Source organism: Chenopodium album, chromosome 22 (assembly GCF_948465745.1).
Source record: "Chenopodium album chromosome 22, dcCheAlbu1.1, whole genome shotgun sequence".
Lineage (NCBI taxonomy): Eukaryota > Viridiplantae > Streptophyta > Magnoliopsida > Caryophyllales > Amaranthaceae > Chenopodium > Chenopodium album.
Window position 1 is genome coordinate 31,705,822 of NC_137855.1, and position 19,642 is coordinate 31,725,463.

The following is a 19,642-nucleotide window of genomic DNA, read 5'->3' on the forward strand; positions in this document are numbered from 1 at the left end:
CTATTACTTGAACACGAGATGTCAAGATATTTTGTTAGTCCAGTCCGACTCAAATGTTAAATCACCTCTATGACAGCGTCATAATTACACCCATTGACCCATATGACTATTGACTAGCCACCTGTGATAATTTAATTAGCGTTGATTTATAGTTTACTAGTAAACGGTAAGACCCCATGCCCCCATCCTACATTACATATTCCTCCTTATAACTGCTCTCTATTCTTTCTCCCCATAAATCTTCATAAGTTCATTTCAATGGCTTTCTTGTAAAACTAACTTCAATTATTATTATGGCGCCTTCATTTTCTACTTCTCTAATTTTCTCTCTTTCTTTCAATTTCGTCGTTAATCTTGTAATCAACGCTCAACTTATCCCTCCAAATGAAGGTAATGATATTTTTTACATATTTATGTACATTTAAATTTTATTTTATAGTACTTTATTATATACATAATGCATGTATCATGTCATTTTCCAGGTTTTTATTCCCTCCGTGTTTTAATTAGTGTTACACTTGCCAAATCCGACCGTGTTTTAATGAGTGTTACACTTCCTTTTTTTTTTTGGTAAAAAGCTACATAAAAAATATTAGGGGGTGTTTGGTTCAAGCATAATAGGTATAAGATATGGGTTTAGAATGACCAAAACATATACCTTGTGTTTGTTTTTAGAAATTTTATTTTTCAAACCCATACCTCAAACCCCCAAAGTATGGGTTTTTGAAACCCAAGGGGGGAGGTGGGTATGATTCATACCCATACCTTTAGGTTTAAAATTAAAAGAATAACTATCATTCCTACATAAAAACCAAACACATGAAATCAAGTATCAAGTTCCAACCCAATACCATCCAGGTTTCATTCCTCATTCCAAACCCATACCATTGTTTGAACCAAATGCCCTCTTATTTCTCTCTCCTCTCATAGTCCCCACCCAAATCCACTACTACTTTTTTATTATATGTTTTTTCTCACACTCATTACTTTTCAATAAACTATATTAATTTCCCAACCAATATTGTAACTCTTGTGGGCAATGATCTTCCCGTGAATGAGAATTAGTTGCTCTTTGTGAGCTTTCTTCAAAAAAAAAAAAAAAAAAAAAAAAAAACTATATTAATTCCACTATCTTCTTTTATAATTTTTTAATATTCTAATTACCCCACTTACCTCTTATTTTATTTACGTCAATTAAATTGACTAAAACTATGTGCCGGTCAAACTGGAACACTTAAAAAAAACACGGATGAAGTATGTAAATATAGTTGTGTTTTTTTCCCCTTGAAAATGATGTGTGAATGTTTCGTCAATTGTTGAATCATTTTAAGATTTATTTGCATCATTATTTGATTATTAGGAGTAATATTTAGTTGACTGGGCCATCATTTAAGTCGTTCGGTTTTTATTTTTTATTTTTTTGAGGTCCGTTCGTAATTATTTTTTGTACTGTACTAGATTAGTACCCGTGCATTGCACGTTGGTTGATTAGTAATTTTTCTATTTTTTTATCTTTTGTTGTTATAACTACCTTTCAAATATGATTTGGCTCATTATTTTTTTAAGAAAATAATTGGTTATACTCCCTCTGTTCCTATTTTTTTGCCCCATTTGACTGTGCGCGGTCTCCAAAACGCGTATTAAAAAATCTATATCTTTATTTCTATAAACGTAAAAAATATAAAAACATGATATTTATAAAATATACAATGAGACAAATCTAACAAGATCACTCATGACTATACTATCTTTTATAGATTAACGGTAAATTATGGTTAAAGTTTTTAAAGTTTGACTCAAAAGATGGCAATGGGGCAAAAATAAAGGAGCAAAGGGAGTATAAAAATTAAAAAATACATGTGCATAATCTTTTTTTTTTTTTTTTTTTTTTTTTTTAAATGTTTATTATTTAATGCTGCATCATAATGTAATATATACTACTCGTATGTTATTAAAAATATACTAAAATGATGGTTAGATTAAATACATTAATGTTTTATAAATGTATAATCATTAAGCTTATACATTTAGAGTGGAAGCTAAATATATGTGTACTTACTATTTAAAAAAAAATTTAAAAAAATTTGTTAAAAAAAGAATGAGTATAATTAGATACCAATATCTATGTCTATTTAATATTGTTGTATTATGGATATTCAAAAGTAGTGTGGATACAGCAATATTGATATCAAATTCAAACTTCAAACATAATTGGTCCTATTTTCTAGCTAGAAAAGGCAAAAAAAAAAAAAAAAAAAAATGATGACATCATATGTAAAATTTGTAGGGAAATTTTGTTATGAGAGTTTGACACGTAACCACTTTAAGAAATTGATGACATCATCAAGGTTTTGTTTTAGTAACAATTAATAGATTTCGAATAATCTTTTTTGAGGTCCGTTCGTAATTATGTTGTTGTACTGCATTTCGCATAATCTCATTTTTAACAGCTGACAAGTGACACCCATGATAAAAAATTACGGAATACTAGTTTACTACCTTCTTTGGTTTTTTGACAATTAATCTTAAGAAATTTTAAAATGAGTTTTTTTTGCTGTTTACATAATTTCATATTAATGATCTAAATTTGTCAAAGAATACTCTCCCCGTTTTGTAATGATTGCAACACTTTCCTTTTACACCCACTTCATAATAGTTTCAAGCTTTCAACACTTTCTATTTTAATAAGAACCCATTATTTCTCTCTCTCACTTATCCTACTTGCATAAATATTTAATTATTTATCTTATTTACAAATCCCATTTATACTACTTCTTTTTTTTATTTTTTATTTTTATTATTTCTCTTTCCTATTAACAATAAAATATATTTCTATTAACTATACTTTATAATATAAAATTCACCCTATGATCTCTACCTTATAAATTTCCTAAAACTTTGTGCAATGCCTATGGTTGCGATTAATATGAAACGGAGGGAGTAAGTAATAAGTGTCTGAAATAAGTTAAAGGGAACAAGTCCTTTACATAGTAAGTGACTTCAAACGATAATTATTTTACATTATTTTCTTTTTTTAAGTTGACAGATTTTGACTTCAATGTTGTTTATACACTTTTTGACCGTGTTTTGTGATTAACAAGTTGTGGAAAATATAATCATGTAAGATATTATTATTTTCGTCATGATATATATTCTCAAAATATCAACTTTTATAATTTATGATAATTAGTAATTAAATATATTAATAGTTGAATTTGAGCATAGACAACATGACTAAGAAAAACGTGTCAGCTAAAAAGCAATGGAAGAAGTACAAAGTACTCCATATACTTAAGGACCCTTAAATATAATTTTTAATTAAAAAGATAAAGTAAATAACTTAAAAATAAAAAATAAAAAACTGAAATAAAAATAAAAAAATCCCTCCCCTACCGGCAAACACCCCACCGCTGGGTTCTCCCCATAGCCGCTAGCGGCCAGAGACCCATACCCGACGCCGGCATCGGCGCCCGGCGACACCCCTCCTAACCTAAACCCCGACCACCCAGCCACCTCCCGAAAGTCGAAAACCTTAAAACCACCACTCGATTTTGGGGTTTTAGAGTTTTTGGAAGGTGGTTCAAGAGGGGGGGGGGGAGTAGAGACGGTTGTCGAAGGGGCAAAATGGGTCGCCAGCACAGGGGAGGTAGTTTAGGCGCCGACCGGTGGGGAGAAGAGGGTTTGCTAGGGGAGGGAGGGGGTTTTAGGGTGGAGGAAGGTGGTTTAGGGAAAGGGGGGTACGGGAATTTGGCTGCCGACGCTGAGCACGAGATTCTGACCGTCGGCGTTTATTGGGAGGACCCGGTGATGGGGTGGCTGCCGGTAGGGAGATGAGGTTACTTTTTTAAGTTTATGTTTTTTTTAAAATATTAAAAAAAAGTTTTATTTTTATTTATTTTTGATTTTTAAAAAAAAGTTTTTTTTTTTTGGGACAAAAGGTTCCATTAGAGAAAAACAGTATTACAACCTAAACACAAACTAAAACAAGAACACATAACAACCTAAACACGCTAAGTACCATTACATGAAGATCGAAGCGAACACAATACTGAAAAGGTCTTGCAGCAACCCAATGCAGAGCACGAACATCCAAGAAAACCGAACCACATCCAAACTGTGGACCAAGAGAAGCCGAATGAACTGAAATAGTCGTGATGGACTAATAGCGCAGATCACAAACACTGAAGAGAACCCAGACTGGCATTGATAGTGAAGGGAACTCAAGATGGAAATTGTTGGGAGATGAAAGAACCCGAAATAAACGACCTGTTGCTGAAGAACGGACCTGTGACACCATTCCACTCCTAGGGATCAAAAGCATAACTGCATCCTAGGAGTCTGGGAACAAAACCTATGACTCTATGAGAAACCGTGCATCAAAATGCAGGTTCTCCTCTTACAACTCTACCAACAAAGAATGCAAGAAAATGAAGGGCTTTACTTAACCCAAACATTAAATATGGGTAGCCTCCTTCAAGATATAGATTAATAGTGATGACTGACCTTGTCATCACCCAAACTAACAAAGGGATGATAGCAATTGTCTGAATTCCCATATCATCCCAAAACCTAGAAACAAGACCTGCAAACCAAACTCTTCCCTCAAATCCACACTCCTCCTGAAAACTCCATATGCAGGGAAAACCATCCATTTGCGCAACTAACTTACCCCCCTGAAACACTATTTTAGTTACTGGGGGAACACGTTCACACCCCGACAAGGCTACTAGTAGGACCACCCACCCGACACTTTCAACCCTCAACACGCACCAACAAGGCTCCAAAGACCATGAAGGCTCCAAAGACCATGAGAACACTTCGAAAACTTCCAAAACTAGAACTATTCTGCGAAACTCTAACTCATGACCAAATAGAGAACGAGATCTATTTAAAAACAACAAACCCAACAACAAAACATACCACTTATACAAAAACAACATAATTAAACAAAGCAAATTAAAACCAAAACAACACTTAAAGAAAATAAGCATGCAAACTAGCGTGAGAACAGAGGAGCAACTTGATAACACTACTTCGGCAGCAACCCAACCAACACTAAGGACAATCGTCAACGGCAATGTAAAGAACCCCTCACCGAACCTAACCTTTGGATACGCGAGGAAACCCTAACCTTAACTTCACCTTTACCGTCGGGAATTAATTAACGAAATTTCTTTCGACGGCGGCGTTAAGACTAGCCTTTGGTTCTTGATTCGTTGAAGCAAGCCGCAAAACACTCGACGATGAACTCAGTTAGTGAAACCACTATCGAAGAGGAGCCCCGAATTCTACACAAACTGGCCTAAAAAAAGTTGTCAAAAAAAATTGTGACATGTGTCATTAGTAACCTATTAAACAGAATACCAACCGGCTACATTCCATTCTTGGCAAATGCGTGCGTGTCAAAAGTTTGTTCTATTTTGAAATTATCCGAAGGTCGTTACATTTATGGAAGATCGGTAAAGTATTATTCCTGGCAAATTTCCAAAAAATTACAATTAAACTAGTGTTTTTCTTGTTTGAAGTCAATCTTTACATATGTTACTTAGTTTTGTAATTTTTTTTTCCTAAACTATCAATTGAAAGTTTTACTTTTTTGTGAAAGCCTTGAAGTTGTTTGTATCAGTTTAGATTAGGGCTTTGGTTGTGTTGTTGTTTTAACTGTTTCACCTGTGGGTTGGCAGTGAAAGCCCTGCAAATAATATCAGAAAAACTAGAGATTCAGAAAATTCCTGCAGTACAGACATACTGGAAGGTCACTGACAAATCCTGCAATGATGGGGGTCGAAGCTTCAATAGATATTTCGGCGTCGATATTCTAACCAACGTTATTTGTGATTGTTCATTTAACAATGGCACTGTTTGCCATGTCACACATATGTATGTTCTTCATTTACATCTCATTTGTATACATTTCCAGGAACAAAATTCCACTATTTATTTTCTGGTGTCTGCAACTGCAAGGGCTATATGTTGTACTTATGACTGAATTGAACGCGTGTCTTCTATTAATTTGCCTTTTTCGTGATTTGATTCACTTTTTGCAGCCAGTTGAAGGGTCTGAATCTTACTGGATATTTTCCTGAAGAATTCGGGAACCTTACTCAGCTGCAGGAAATGTAAGTTATGAAGTCCCTTTGTAGTGAAAAGTAGCTAAATTACTTATTGTTGTTTAACTGCGATCATTTTAATTGCTGTCTGATTAATCAATGTTAGTATTGAAGATGCTGATGAGTTAAGCCTGTAATGCAGCGACCTCTCTAGAAACTATGTTAATGGAACGATCCCTAAAACTCTGTCGAAGATCCCACTTGTTCATTTGTAAGTATGTTTTTTTTTTTTTTTTTTGAGGTTGTGAACTTGTGAATTTTTTTGTTTAACTGGTTAGTTACTATTGTTTGAAGATAATCATCATAGAAACTTACTGCTTATGGTTGTATCTGAATTCTTTTTTCTTTGTAGATCGCTGCTGGGGAATCGGAACACTGGTCCCATTCCGAAAGAAATTGGCCAAATTTCAACACTTGAGGCGTTGTAAATACTATAAAGTCATTGACAATACTTTTGATGATGGCTTTCAGTAGTCTTGATTTGATCCTTTATCTGTTTTTAATGTGGTTAATTTCAGGATCTTGAAAGATAATCAACTAGAAGGTCCGTTGCCTAAGAGCCTTGGGAATTTGAAAAGCTTGAAAAGAATGTGAGCTCATTTTTCTTACTGCATTAATATTTTGCTAGTCATCATAATGATATCCTCCCCTAGAAATGGACCCAAATCAATTTAGCACAAATTTGTCCATTGATCCATTGACCTTGCTTGGTTATGTTAAAAAAGTCACATTTTAATTAATGAGTGTTGAAAAATTTTACTTGTATTAAGATGATGGTAGTAAGCTTCTAGTGTTGAAGCTCCTACTGCTCCTTTGAACTTCACGTGTGACTTGTCCCACGTTGGATAAAGTGAAGATAAAATACTACCTTATAAGCTAGAGGAGTCATTCTTACTGCCACCACTGCAACCTCCTTTGGGCTTGTAATTGAACCAAACTTTCCTCCTCCTTGTTCGGTTAACCAGTGGCTTAATTATGATTAGCAACTAGTTTGTTAAGCATGTTGTAATTGTTCTTCATGATAGTAATTAGATTTTTATTGTTTGATATTCATAACACTGTTTACTAAGTGCATGTAATATGCCTTTTATTTTCTGTAGGGTGCTTGCTGCAAACTTTTTCAATGGAACAATTCCCGAAACATTTGTTCTTTTGAAGAATCTCACTGAACTGTGAGTTTCCTCTGCCTATTTGGAATTTTAATCAATGTAGAATTCTGTTAGCTAAACAACTATGCTCTACTTGCAGAAGACTTAGTGGAAATATGATTTTTGGGAAGATACCTGATTTTCTTGGCACTTTAACTAGCCTTGAGATATTGTGAGTGTACTAGTTTTATTTTGACTAGCATTATATTATTTCATGGCCACAACCACGGTTTATCTTGTATATTTCATTTGATGTATTGTTTTATGAACCTTACAGTGATATTCAAGGCACGGCATTGGAAGGATCTATTCCGTCTACCTTTTCCAGTTTGACAAATTAATGTAATTAAGTTTTATTTGTAGTGACCTGAGTTACAATTAATTGAGTGGTCAGATTCCTGAATCAATTCAGAACTTACAAAAACTTGAATTTCTGTAAGTAAAAAATTAAAAAAGTGTTTTGGATCATCCATTTTATCTACTATCATTGGAATGAGATTCTAATCATATTTGATGTAGGTTCCTTACAAACAACTCACTTTCTGGATCGTTGCCAGGTTGGATATTGAACAGCAAGCAAAAGTTGTAAGTTTTTTTGTCTCTCCTATTTTTAAGTTTATTGTTTGTAGCAGTACCATTTTCTGAAGAATATAAATCTTACTATTCCTATCTTATTGTCGCAGTGATGTGTCTTATAACGATTTCACTGGATCATCCCCGGCTAGTTGTCAGCAGACAAATGTGTAAGATCATCTGCAATACTTTGTAGCATTTTCTTTGAAGCTTTTTCTTAATGATATGATCCGATTTTCTATTAATTATGAAACAGGAATCTTGTTGCCAGCTATTCGTTTGCAAAGAGTAACAAGTAAGCTCTTTTTACTACAGATTCTTCTTATATTGAACGAATAAAGGCCATCAATGCTCACATAAATTTGAGTCATAATCAAATTAAATTGTGATTATGCAGTGTAAGTTGGTGCTTAAGGAGGGACCTTCCTTGCACCAGTAAGCCCCAATGTAAGAATTTACTTTAGATCATGAGTGCTTGTAGATAGTAACTCTAATCTCAATATTTTTAACATGATTACTTTAGATCCTGCTATTAGCATCACCTTATTATTTCCTACTGGTATCATAAAAAACAGGCAATAAAAAGACATTATTCTTAGAACTCTTTTGTCATGCTCCCATGTTTCTACAGATTATTCTCTTTCTATCAATTGTGGTGGAAACAAGATGAGTTTTCGAGGGAATTATTATGAAGAGGACACTACTCCTGGAGGCCCTTCCACTTTCTTTGCAGATGGAGAAAAGTGGGCTTATAGTAGCACAGGATCTTTTCTTTATGATGACCGAGCCAGCTTCTTGGCAATGGAAACATCCAACCCTAATGTGACGGGTATTTATCAAACAGCTCGTCTGGCACCTTTGTCACTTAAATATTATGGCCTTTGCTTGATACCAGGAAGTTACAATGTGAAGCTTCACTTTGCCGAGATAATGTTTGTTGATAATAGAAATTTTGACAACATTGGCAGGCGCTTCTTTGATGTTGCAATACAGGTAATTCAACAAATAAAATATCCTTTCCTCACCCCCCTGGCCTATGTGTGTTTATCGTCTGTTTGTTTTCTTGATTTTATTGGTTTTGTAGGGGAATATAAAGCTGAAGGACTTCAATATTGAGGCTGAAGCTGGAGGGACTGGAAAGGAGATAACCAAGGCCTTTGATGTCTATGTCAATGGGACCACCCTTGAGATCTACTTATACTGGTCTGGAAGAGGAACTACGGGGTATCCTGACCGTGGCGCATATGGACCTCTTATATCTGGGATCACAGTGACGCCCAGTGAGTCAACGTCTTATTATTAAGCACTTAATTTGTGGGGTTTAAATTGTCAGTAAATTTGAACGTATCACTTTTTTTGTAGATTTTGAAGTCAACAAAGGATTGTCTGTTGGAGCCATTGTTGGAATTGTGCTTGCTTCATGTGCCATCTTTCTGTCTATTCTGGCAATTCTATGGAAGAAGGGTTTCCTTAGTGGAAAAAGCCAGGAAAATGAAGGTAATCATGTGTTCTTTTCTGCTCCAAATTGGCCATAATACTTGTGATAGTAGTATTAAGCTTGGGACTGTAAACTAATTATAAATTTGCTGGTGTAGTTTTTTTAAAAAATGATCATAAAGTTTTGGAAAGTACTAACACTAATTGGATATGTCCTATCTAATGTACATATGGCAGAACTCCGAAGGCTATCAACGGGATACTTTACTTTGAGGCAGATCAAAGCAGCTACCAATGACTTTGATCACAGAAACAAAATTGGTGAAGGAGGTTTTGGGCCTGTATTCAAGGTAACTATGGCTCATAATTTTCTTACCAATGGTGTGCGCTTAAAAAAGAAACAGACGCATGTAAAAGGCGTGTCTTGGCATTCATTCTTAATTTTTACCATTGAGATTTTCTAATTTTATTTTTGTTTCTGTAAGGGTGTACTACCTGATGGTAAAGTGATTGCTGTTAAGCAGCTTTCTTCCAAATCAAAGCAAGGAAATCGCGAATTTGTCAATGAGATAGGCATGATATCTGCTTTACAACATCCGAATCTAGTGAAGCTTTATGGATGTTGTATTGAAGGAAAAGAGCTATTGCTTGTATATGAATACATGGAGAACAACTCCCTTGCCCGTGCACTGTTTGGAAAGTGCCTTTTTTAGAATCTTGTATTAAGTTGCTTCTTTTACCAGAAAACTTGATTTGTACCAATCTATCCCCTCTTTAAAATTTATTGCCAACTTTGTAGGTAGAGAGAATCAGAAGTTGCACTTGGACTGGCAAACAAGATTGAGGATATGCTTGGGAATTGCAAGAGGATTAACATACCTTCATGAGGAGTCAAGGCTCAAGATTGTTCATCGGGACATTAAGGCAACAAATGTGTTTCTTGATAAGGCCTTGAACGCTAAAATTTCAGACTTTGGTCTAGCTAAACTTGATGAAGATGAAAATTCGCATATTAGCACAAGGATTGCTGGAACAATGTGAGTCTAATACCCCTTCTTAACAAAAGAAACATACCGCGTCATGTATAGGATCTAGAACTAATTTATTATTGCCATATATATAGAACTATGAAGTAGTTAATTTCACGAAAAGTTCATGAAATCGGAAGAGAAATGTTATCCCATTTTGATGTATACTGCATTTTTCAAATCCTCAAAAAGAGTAAACACCACACCACTAAGAGTTAAGCTGTGATGGGTTGGGGCAAAGTCCTTTGCTTGAAAAATAAAGAGGAAATTTAGCATTCCCATTTTCCTTGTTTGGTTTGTTTAGAAAAAAGAACACTTTTCTTGGGTTGAAAATTGTTTTTTTACGGTGGAATGAGATTTTAGTATGAAACCATCCCTTGCTCCCCATCTCCATTCTTCCTTCCTTCCTCAAATGTTGTAGTATGAAACCATACAAGAGTTAAGGTGTTAAATATTGCATGTGCTGCAATTTGTTTCGCTGAAGTGTTTGTTTAAACTGTTTTCCGTTTAACCGTATAATACCATCGACTTTCAGTGAGTCAGTTCATTTTCCTACTTGTGTACTGTTAATTTTGAAGCCTTGTGTTCTGAAAGAAGGTTGCATTTATTTATTTAGTTATTTATTTATTTATTTAAATCTTGCATATTATGTTTAGTTTGATAATAACTGTTGTTGGGAATTAATTCTCATCTTTCATACTTTGTTCAGAGGATATATGGCCCCTGAATACGCAATGAGAGGCTATCTAACAGATAAGGCAGATGTGTACAGTTTTGGGGTTGTCACACTTGAAATTGTGAATGGAACTAGCAACACAAGTTATACGCGGAAGGAAGAGTTTGTTTATCTTCTTGATTGGGTAATAAACAGATTCTTTGTATCATTTACATTTTATATGTCTAATTTTTTGTTATGTTGAGAATCTTCCTGTATTTCATCTATCATCTATATAGTATTTTTTCTAAGACTGTCCATTATTTGGGATTTTAAAGGCCTATGTATTACAAGAACAAGGAAACCTGTTGGAACTAGTGGATCCAACACTAGGCTCGAGTTACTCTAAAGATGAAGCATTGAGATTGCTGAACATAGCTCTTCTATGTACCAATCAATCTCATAGTCTTAGACCTTCAATGTCTGCAGTTGTAAGTATGATTGAAGGCCAAACCCCTGCCCAAGCACCAATTGTCAAATGTACAGGGACAAATGATGTATTAAGGTTTAAAGCTTTTGAGAGACTGTCACATGACAGTCAAACTCATGTTTCGGGGAGCTCGATGTCTAGCAAAGTGCAGAGCATGTCCATAAATGCCGGGCCATGGTTGGAGACTTCGTTTTCTATGCAAAGCAAGGAGATTAGTGAAAAGTCACCCTCAAGGTTGCTTCCTGATGGTGTAAAGCCAGAGTAACACGACCAATTGTTGGTATAAACCCTTATTTGCTAGTGTCATTGCTAGAGTTTCTAATTTTCAATTACAAAGAACAAGAAAGAACTTATCTATGCTATTATTTACAAGGAAATAAAGAAAAACAGCTACAAGAAGTAGCAATTCATTATTATTCAGCTATTATTTCATTATGAATTTGTCATACTATAAAAATTATTCAACTAATAAACTAAAATGAAATTACTTACTAAACAAATAATTAAATCATCAGTTAGTGTAGGGAATATTTCAAGCACTATGATCCCAAGCTTGAACCCCACTGTGATCATACACTAAAGTATGGTGGCGTTCCAAAGGGAAGAAAGCTAGAGCAAAAGAGTCACCAACAAGTTTTAGGAACTTGTAAACCCAAAACGATCCAGGAGATCGTCAACTCCATAAGGTCTTGAACCAAATAGGGTTCGGGGATGAGGGTACGAATCCAATCTACAAAAGAAAGGACCCGCGCTATAAAAATAGGCCTCTACTTTGTTCTGCTCGTATTCATGTGCGCTTTTCGACTAACATGCAAACATTAGGTTAACCCTAAACCTGTTTATCTATGTTGGTTGAATATTAATGCACAAATAATACTATTATTGGCGATCACTTGAATTAAAATCACATTAGCCTAAACCAAATTATTAATTATCTTATTAAGCGTGATTTCAAGTACAAATTCCCTTTAACATGCATAAAAGGTGTGATCAAGCAATAACAATAATAAATATCAAGCAACATAATAATAATAATAATCATTATAATAATAATAATAATAATAATAATAATAATAATAATAATAATAATAATAATAATAATAATAATAATAATAATCAAAATCATGTTAATAATAAAGCTTAATAATAGCAAGATCCTAGGCATGATACTAACAAGATTAATAACAAACCCTAGCATGTCACTAAACAATAAAGATCAAAGCTTTAAACCTAACATGGTACTAACATGATATCATGATATTAGAAATAATAAAAGGCATCCTAAACATGACGCTAGAAAGCATAAAAAAATCCTAACATGATACTAGGAAGTATAAAACAATAATAAACATGCTTTCTACATTGTGAAAGAAATAGAGAGTAAGCCAATCTACTTACTTTGAAGCCTCGTACCTCTTTCTAATAACAAAATACACAAGTTAGTAAACTTCAATGAAATTAATAAAGAATAATTAAAGAATTAAATTGAAATCAAATTAAATAAAGTTTAAACTAGATTTGGACGAAACCCTCAGAAAATATTAAACCTTGCACGTCTAAGGAGAAGGTAACTTCGAACTTGGCTAGGTGTTGCAAGATCTAATGAGTGCGGTATTGTGTTTGTAAAAGAGGTTGGTTTAGAAAAAGAGAGAGAAGAAAAGAATTAAGTAATTCTTAATGAGAGTTGATGATTGTTGATGAGAGTTGATGAAAGTTGATGAATAAAAACAGAGGTCGAGGACCCTATTTATAAGAAAACAGTCCGGAAAATCATAGAATTTGATAAGGAATAAAACTCCACTCTTTCGCCAGAAAACTAGACCTGTCGCCTGAAACTCGACCTGTCGCCAGGCGACAGGCTTGTCGTTTTGCGACAAGACAGTATTTTGCAGATTTTGTTTTTATCATATGTTTTGATCTAGAAGTCCAAATAAGTCATATAATATGTCGTTGGAAATCTCTTGAAGTCTACTTTCTAATGCAATTAGAATCAGATTAAAATCTTTTGTAGATAAAATTATATGGCCGAAATAGTAGGACGGTGTCAGTTTTGGATAGAGTTTCGTATTCCTTTCATATCTTTTTTGTTATAGCTCGGAATTAATATTATAATATATCATTGGAAAGATAATTTGAAGATCTATCCAACCATATAAAATTTGGATAAAAATTATAAGGCACGAAAATAAAATCTGACTGTCTTTGAACACCTTTAAATTCGAATAGAATTAGGAAAGTTTTAAAAAAGGAAAGTTTTATAAAAAGGAAAGTTTTTATTTAAATCAAATTCCTTAATCTTCCCTTTTCAAAAAAGGATAATTAAGATGTTTTAGAAACTTATAAAAGATTCTAATCAATCCTAATTAGTTTAGGAATAGGATTAAACCCTTGGACCCTCCTCATGATCATTGGGTCGTAGGTAAAATCTGGTTTGGGCCCAGTTTAGTATTTTGGTCATAACTTCCTCATTATTCATCGGAATTGGGCTTATAATATATCGTAGGAAAGATCTTTTCAAGCCCCATCCAGCTACACCATTATTGGACCCTTATCATGGATAAAACTAAACTGGATTGGACGTTTTCATAAAATAGAGTTGGTTTTCGAAAACAGAAAGAAGGATTTTTAATAAAAACTAACCGCAACACTAGACTTTTCACACTTTCACCTCATTCCATTATGGTTCGACATGAAAGGCATTCATCACTGGGTTTGGTTTTGGGGAGACACAAATGGGTGTCTACAGTTAGTAATTAAAAATAGTAATTGCAATAGGGCTTCTAACAAAGTGCAACCCATCTGACCAAAGTAACGCACCAAACGTATGCTGCTCATACCTTCCAGGTTTCACTTTGGTGAAACTGATATTTAACTTTGTTTCTTTTCCATATTTCTCAAACTTCAACACATTAGGCTCCACTGTGACAGAAGCTCTTGTTTGGTGGCGAACACGAGCCACGTAAACTCCCGGTGAATCAACGTTAGCTCTTCAAAGTCATGCTGACAGTGTCATTCAGATTGTTGATCATAATTGAAGGGTAGTTCAAGTTCCTAACGCTAGTCAAGGCCTTTGCTGCGTCTGGACATGTGTGCGAACCATTGGAAAAGAATCCAAGGTTAGTGTTGTTGAAGAGAACAACACATAAGTAGTCCAAATAATCATCTTACAACCTCACAAAAATAACAGCATTTGATTTAATTCTTGGAAAATTTGTCAAGGACAACCTTTTATAAAAAAATTTTTGTCTGGGACAACCTTATAAAATTTTTTTGGCAAAGTCAGACCACTTTAAAAAAAATTTTTGTAAAGGAAGACCAACCCCCACTTTTAGGCCATTGACCACCGGATTCCGGCGTTGACCCCCACGTGACAAGCATGTGCTCCACTTTTCTTCTATTTACACCCCTTTTCCCTCCAATTTTCCCACGAAAAAACCCCTCTCTCTCTCTAATTTGCTCGTTCTCTCTCTCATCCTTTGATTTTTGCAGAAATGTCATCTCAATTCCTCACTCATTAATGGCAGAGACAATTGCTCTATTAAATCGTCAACCACCAAGTAAGTTCAAAATTTAATTTGCTCAGTGTTTGAATTGGGAAAGTTTTCCTTTTTGGGTAGGTTTTCCTCCATCTCTAATTTTCTTCTTTTTGCCATGGGAAAGCAGAGGAAACGTGCTGGTTCATCAAGAAAAAGGAAGAAGAAGAACACTAATTACATTATAATCGACAAACCCAGGTACGAATTCAACTGTAATCATCGAAATTTGTAGTCGTTTTTTGGGGATAAAAGTACTTCTGTGGTTCTGTTGCATGTGTAGTTTATAATTAATTAATTGTGTTGATTAAGCTTTTGATGATGCATGTGTACTGTTGTTTATAATAATTTATTGATTAATTAATTAATTAATGTTGAATTTGTGTTGGGAAATTTCTGGCAAACCCTAATTTCAAGGTAGTGAATATTGTGTTTTGGTTTGTTTTAGGTTTAATACTAAATACACTGTGATAAGACTGATGGAGCCCATAGATATTAGATTGTATTATGGAGGTCAGTTTGTGACCAAAAATAAGAAAACCACTTATGAGAGGGAGAGCAGTGATTACTTTGGTGTTTCTTTGCATCCTAATGTAGAGGAAGTATGCTATTTTGAGTTTGTGGAATGGATTAAGAAGGAGTTAAAATATAGAGATGTGGGGAAATATGGTTTAGGAGACATGGTTGTATCTTGAGTAATGGGAGGAAACAAATTAAGGGAGATGCTGATGTTCCTGAGATCTTAGATGCTCCTAAAAGTGATGGTTGGTACCATCTATACTTAGTGCATCCAGTGAAGGAGAAAGATAGTGCAGCTTTGGGGGGTCCACAACCTAACATAGTCAGCACCAACGTGGAAAGTGTGGGGGGGAGCAATAGTGGAGGGAGAAAAAGTGGAGATTTAAGTGGGCCACACACCTCAAAGAGGGGTCCACAAGCCAAAACACTCAGCACATGTGGTCAAAACTCTCAAATTGAAAAGGGTGGGAAGCTTATCACTTTGGAATCTCAGTCCAGATCTGAAACCCCATCCAGCTTCTTTTTCTATCCAAAAAATTACTCACCTCTCAAAAACTTTCCCAGCCCTTCCCCTTCTTTTCTGAATGTTGCTCCAAATCAAGACAACTCACTCTCAATCACCTCACCCAAACCTCAGGCAGTGAACAATCCTGGTTGCAGTTCACACACTGGTAGGCAAAAGCTACCTACAACCTCAGCCACAAAGAAGAGACCTGGAGAGAGATCTAGACCCAGTGAGCTGAACATTAGGGCATCCTACTAACACAGACCAGTCTTTGAGGAGTGGGGAGGTTGATGGTGAAGATGATGGTCTTGGGTTAAGGACTTCTGACACTGATGACAATAAAGACAATGATGTTCTTTTGAGTGAAAATGATTATGAAGATGATAGTGATGATGATATCTTCCTTGAGCATGTTGATCATGATATAAGTGAGAAGGTTACAAGGAGTTTAGGTGGTAGAGTAGGTAGTACTGCTAATTTGGGTGGGGATGATGATGAGGAAGATGATGCTGAACCAATTGGTGTGGATAATGATGCTGAATTGATTGATTCTGATGATGATTTGGATATCATAGTTGGATCTGATGAGGAGGGGCCAAATTACCCTACATTTAATCCTCAAGTTGACTTCAAAGGGAAGATTGTCTTAAGCAAGGGTTTGAAATTCCCTTCAAACATTATTCTAAGGAAGGCTGTGAGGCACCATGCTATAGAAAATGGGTACAACTACTACTTTCTACATAACAACAGAAGCAGGATGACTGTGTTTTGTGCAAAGAGGTGTGGCTGCCCTTGGAAAAAGGGAAGGATCTTGCAGTGCACATGCAAAGAAAAGAGGAAGTGTAAGTTCAAGATACATGCTAGAAAGCTCAAAGATGAGGAGATATGGCAGATAAAGAGGATAAGGGCTGAACATATATGTGGCCATCAATACTACAACCCTAGAGTGTCATCTCAGTACTTGGCTGAGAGATACTTAGAGGATTGGAAAGATGACCCTAGTTGGAAGTTGAAACACTTCATAAAAAGGGTGAGAAGAGAAGTGAAAGTTGACATAGGATACTACAAGGCATATTATGCAAGAGCAAGGGCTCTGAAAATGATTTTTGGTGATGCTAGTGAGGAGTATAAGAAGGTGTGGGATTATGCTGCAACAATCATCAAGTATAACCCTGGTAGTACTGCTGTAGTGAAGGTTGATGGGATAGAAAAGCCACCTCCTTTGTTCCAAAGGTTGTATGTCTGTTTACAGGCATGTAAGGAGGGTTTTATTGCTGGTTGTAGGCCCATTATAGGGGTTGATGGGGCTCACCTCAAGGGCCCTTATCCAGGCATCTTACTTACTGCAGTGGGCAAAGATGGGAATAACAATATATTCCCTGTAGCATGGGCAGTGGTGGAGACTGAGAATACAGAGACATGGTCCTGGTTCTTGGAGTTGTTTAGAAATGACATCATTTTTGTTGCTGATTCAGTTACCTGGGTGCATGAGGATGATGAACTTACCTATATGTCTAATAGGCAGAAGGTAATGTCCTTAATCCTTGTCTTTTATGTTTTTTGTACTTTGTAGGTGACTGAGTTGTAATGAAATTTGGTGTCCTATTGTTGCAGGGATTACTTGAAGCATTCAACACTTTTATGCCAGATGCAGAGACAAGATATTGCTGTAGGCATATCTGGACAAATTTCAAATCCAAATTCCCTGGGGTCATATTCAAGGAGTACTTCTGGATGGCTGCTAGATCAAGCACAAAGGTAATGGGCTTACTCTTGTATTTTGTTTTTAGAGCTTGCATTCAAACATGGATAACTTTTTGTCACTTGCATTCTTACAATTTAAATAATGTAACAACATCATTTCAATGCTCACATGAACAAAATAAAAGAGTTGAACCAAGAGGCTTATGAGTACTTGGCTGCAATTCCAACCTGTCACTGGTCTAGGCATAGTTTCAGCTCAGCTTCTAAGTCTGGTATGCTGTTGAATAACTGTTTTGAGTCTTTTAATAATGTGTTGAGGGAGGCAGGATCAAAACCAATTCTGCAGTTAATGGAGTGGATAAGGAGATATGTTATGCAGAGGTTCTGTTCTAAAAAGGAAGGAATAAGGGGTTATGAGGGTAAAATAATGCCTTCAGTGATGAAGATGATTGACAGAGGGTATGATGAGGTGTCCAATATGAGAGTTATGCAGGCTGACTTGTATGAGTTTGAGGTTGACCATGAGGGGGACACTTTTGTTGTTAACTTGGAGAACCAAGAATGTGGCTGTTACAGATGGAAGCTGATGAGCATTCCATGCTGGCATGCTTTAGCATGTATTAGGATGTTGAGGTTGAACCATGAAGACTACATTCATCAAGCATATCATGTGGAGACATATAAAAAAGCTTATGCACCAGCATTTAGGGCTATGCCAGGACAGACTCAGTGGGAGGTCACACCATACCCTGCTCCCTTGCCTCCACCTTACAGAAAAATGGCTGGCAGACCAAGCAATAAAAAAAGGATGAAGGAGCCAGGTGAAGATGCTGAAAAAAATGTTAAAAGGGCCAAAAAGCCAAACAGGTGCAGTGGGTGTGGTGGCCTGGGACATTATGTGAATAAGTGTTCTAAGCCAGTTGATGGACAAGGAGGGACCACATATGCTCAAGCTCATGCAGCAGCAAAGAAGGCAGCAGCAGAAGCAAAGAAGGCCCAAGCTCAACAAAGTGCACCAGCTCCTAGAAGAAGTGGCAGGAAGAAAGCACCAGCAGCAGAGCATGATGAAATTGTGTTAACTCAGCCAACACAACCTTCACAACCTCAGCATGATGAAGCCTAAATGTAGTTTTGTCCTAAATTTTATGTAGTAGCTTTACTTTACTAAACATTAGCTTATTTTGGATACTTTTGGTGTATTTAAAGGGTGTGGCCACCAAAAATATTTGTGTTGATATTGTGCACACCTATGTATGGTGTTTGACAGATTTCCATACATCTATTCAAGCTAATGTTCTTTTGCATCTTAATAATGTGCTCATCATGTGTCAAAAACTTGTGCTTTATGTGTCAAAAAATGGAAAATTTTGCAACAAAATAAGGATCATCATTTCATTCAACAACTAATAAAGGTTCACAATACAATATTCTAAGCAAAATGCCATTATACCAAATACAAGTTCAATAACTAACCAAAAAGCTTAACAATACAAAAACTAACAACAACTGACACAATCACACATGTTACAAGTAGCTTGTTCCTTGAATTTTCTTCTTCCATTACCCCTATTTCAGCCCTGTTCTTCTTGTTCTTCAGCATATTTAGTTCAGAAGCAAGGCGCCCCTTCTCATGTTCAGTACATGCCAATCTTGTTTTGAGAATACTCAGATCAGTGGAAAGCCTATGCTTTTCTGCTATGAGCACATTAGTTACATCCCTCTGCCAATCTAGAATTTCCTCGTCCACCCATTCAAATGTATTACAACCTCTTTGCCCTGTTTCGTGGTTGAAGAACTTGCAAGCAACAAATTTTCGTCCTGGATTGTCATGGGTCCATGAAGTCCTTCTTGCAACTGGAAACCCACAACCACATCTCTTCTCTTCAAATCGAGCCATAGTGAGTACTAATTCCCTGAACATTAAGCAACAAACAAACCCC

The 19,642-nt window shown here is 35.7% G+C and overlaps 1 protein-coding gene and 1 pseudogene across 2 annotated transcripts; one reads left to right on the forward strand and one right to left on the reverse strand.

The window, feature by feature from the left end:
- Nucleotides 1-134: 134 nt before the first annotated feature.
- LOC145605270 (putative LRR receptor-like serine/threonine-protein kinase At1g53440) lies at nucleotides 135-11,887 on the forward strand (annotated as a pseudogene). The gene is made up of 21 exons (XR_014105021.1): nucleotides 135-390; nucleotides 5,685-5,880; nucleotides 6,048-6,119; nucleotides 6,253-6,321; nucleotides 6,463-6,534; nucleotides 6,629-6,700; nucleotides 7,211-7,282; nucleotides 7,359-7,430; nucleotides 7,536-7,693; nucleotides 7,778-7,843; nucleotides 7,942-8,001; nucleotides 8,088-8,126; nucleotides 8,229-8,278; nucleotides 8,463-8,824; nucleotides 8,916-9,111; nucleotides 9,194-9,328; nucleotides 9,506-9,618; nucleotides 9,754-9,968; nucleotides 10,072-10,305; nucleotides 11,006-11,156; nucleotides 11,290-11,887. The product of XR_014105021.1 is annotated as a putative LRR receptor-like serine/threonine-protein kinase At1g53440 (transcript).
- A 7,283-nt stretch (nucleotides 11,888-19,170) lies between these two features.
- LOC145604187 (uncharacterized) lies at nucleotides 19,171-19,599 on the reverse strand. Its single transcript, XM_081660129.1, has one exon. The coding sequence runs from the start codon at nucleotides 19,597-19,599 to the stop codon at nucleotides 19,171-19,173; it is 429 nt and encodes a 142-aa protein (XP_081516255.1).
- Nucleotides 19,600-19,642: the final 43 nt, after the last annotated feature.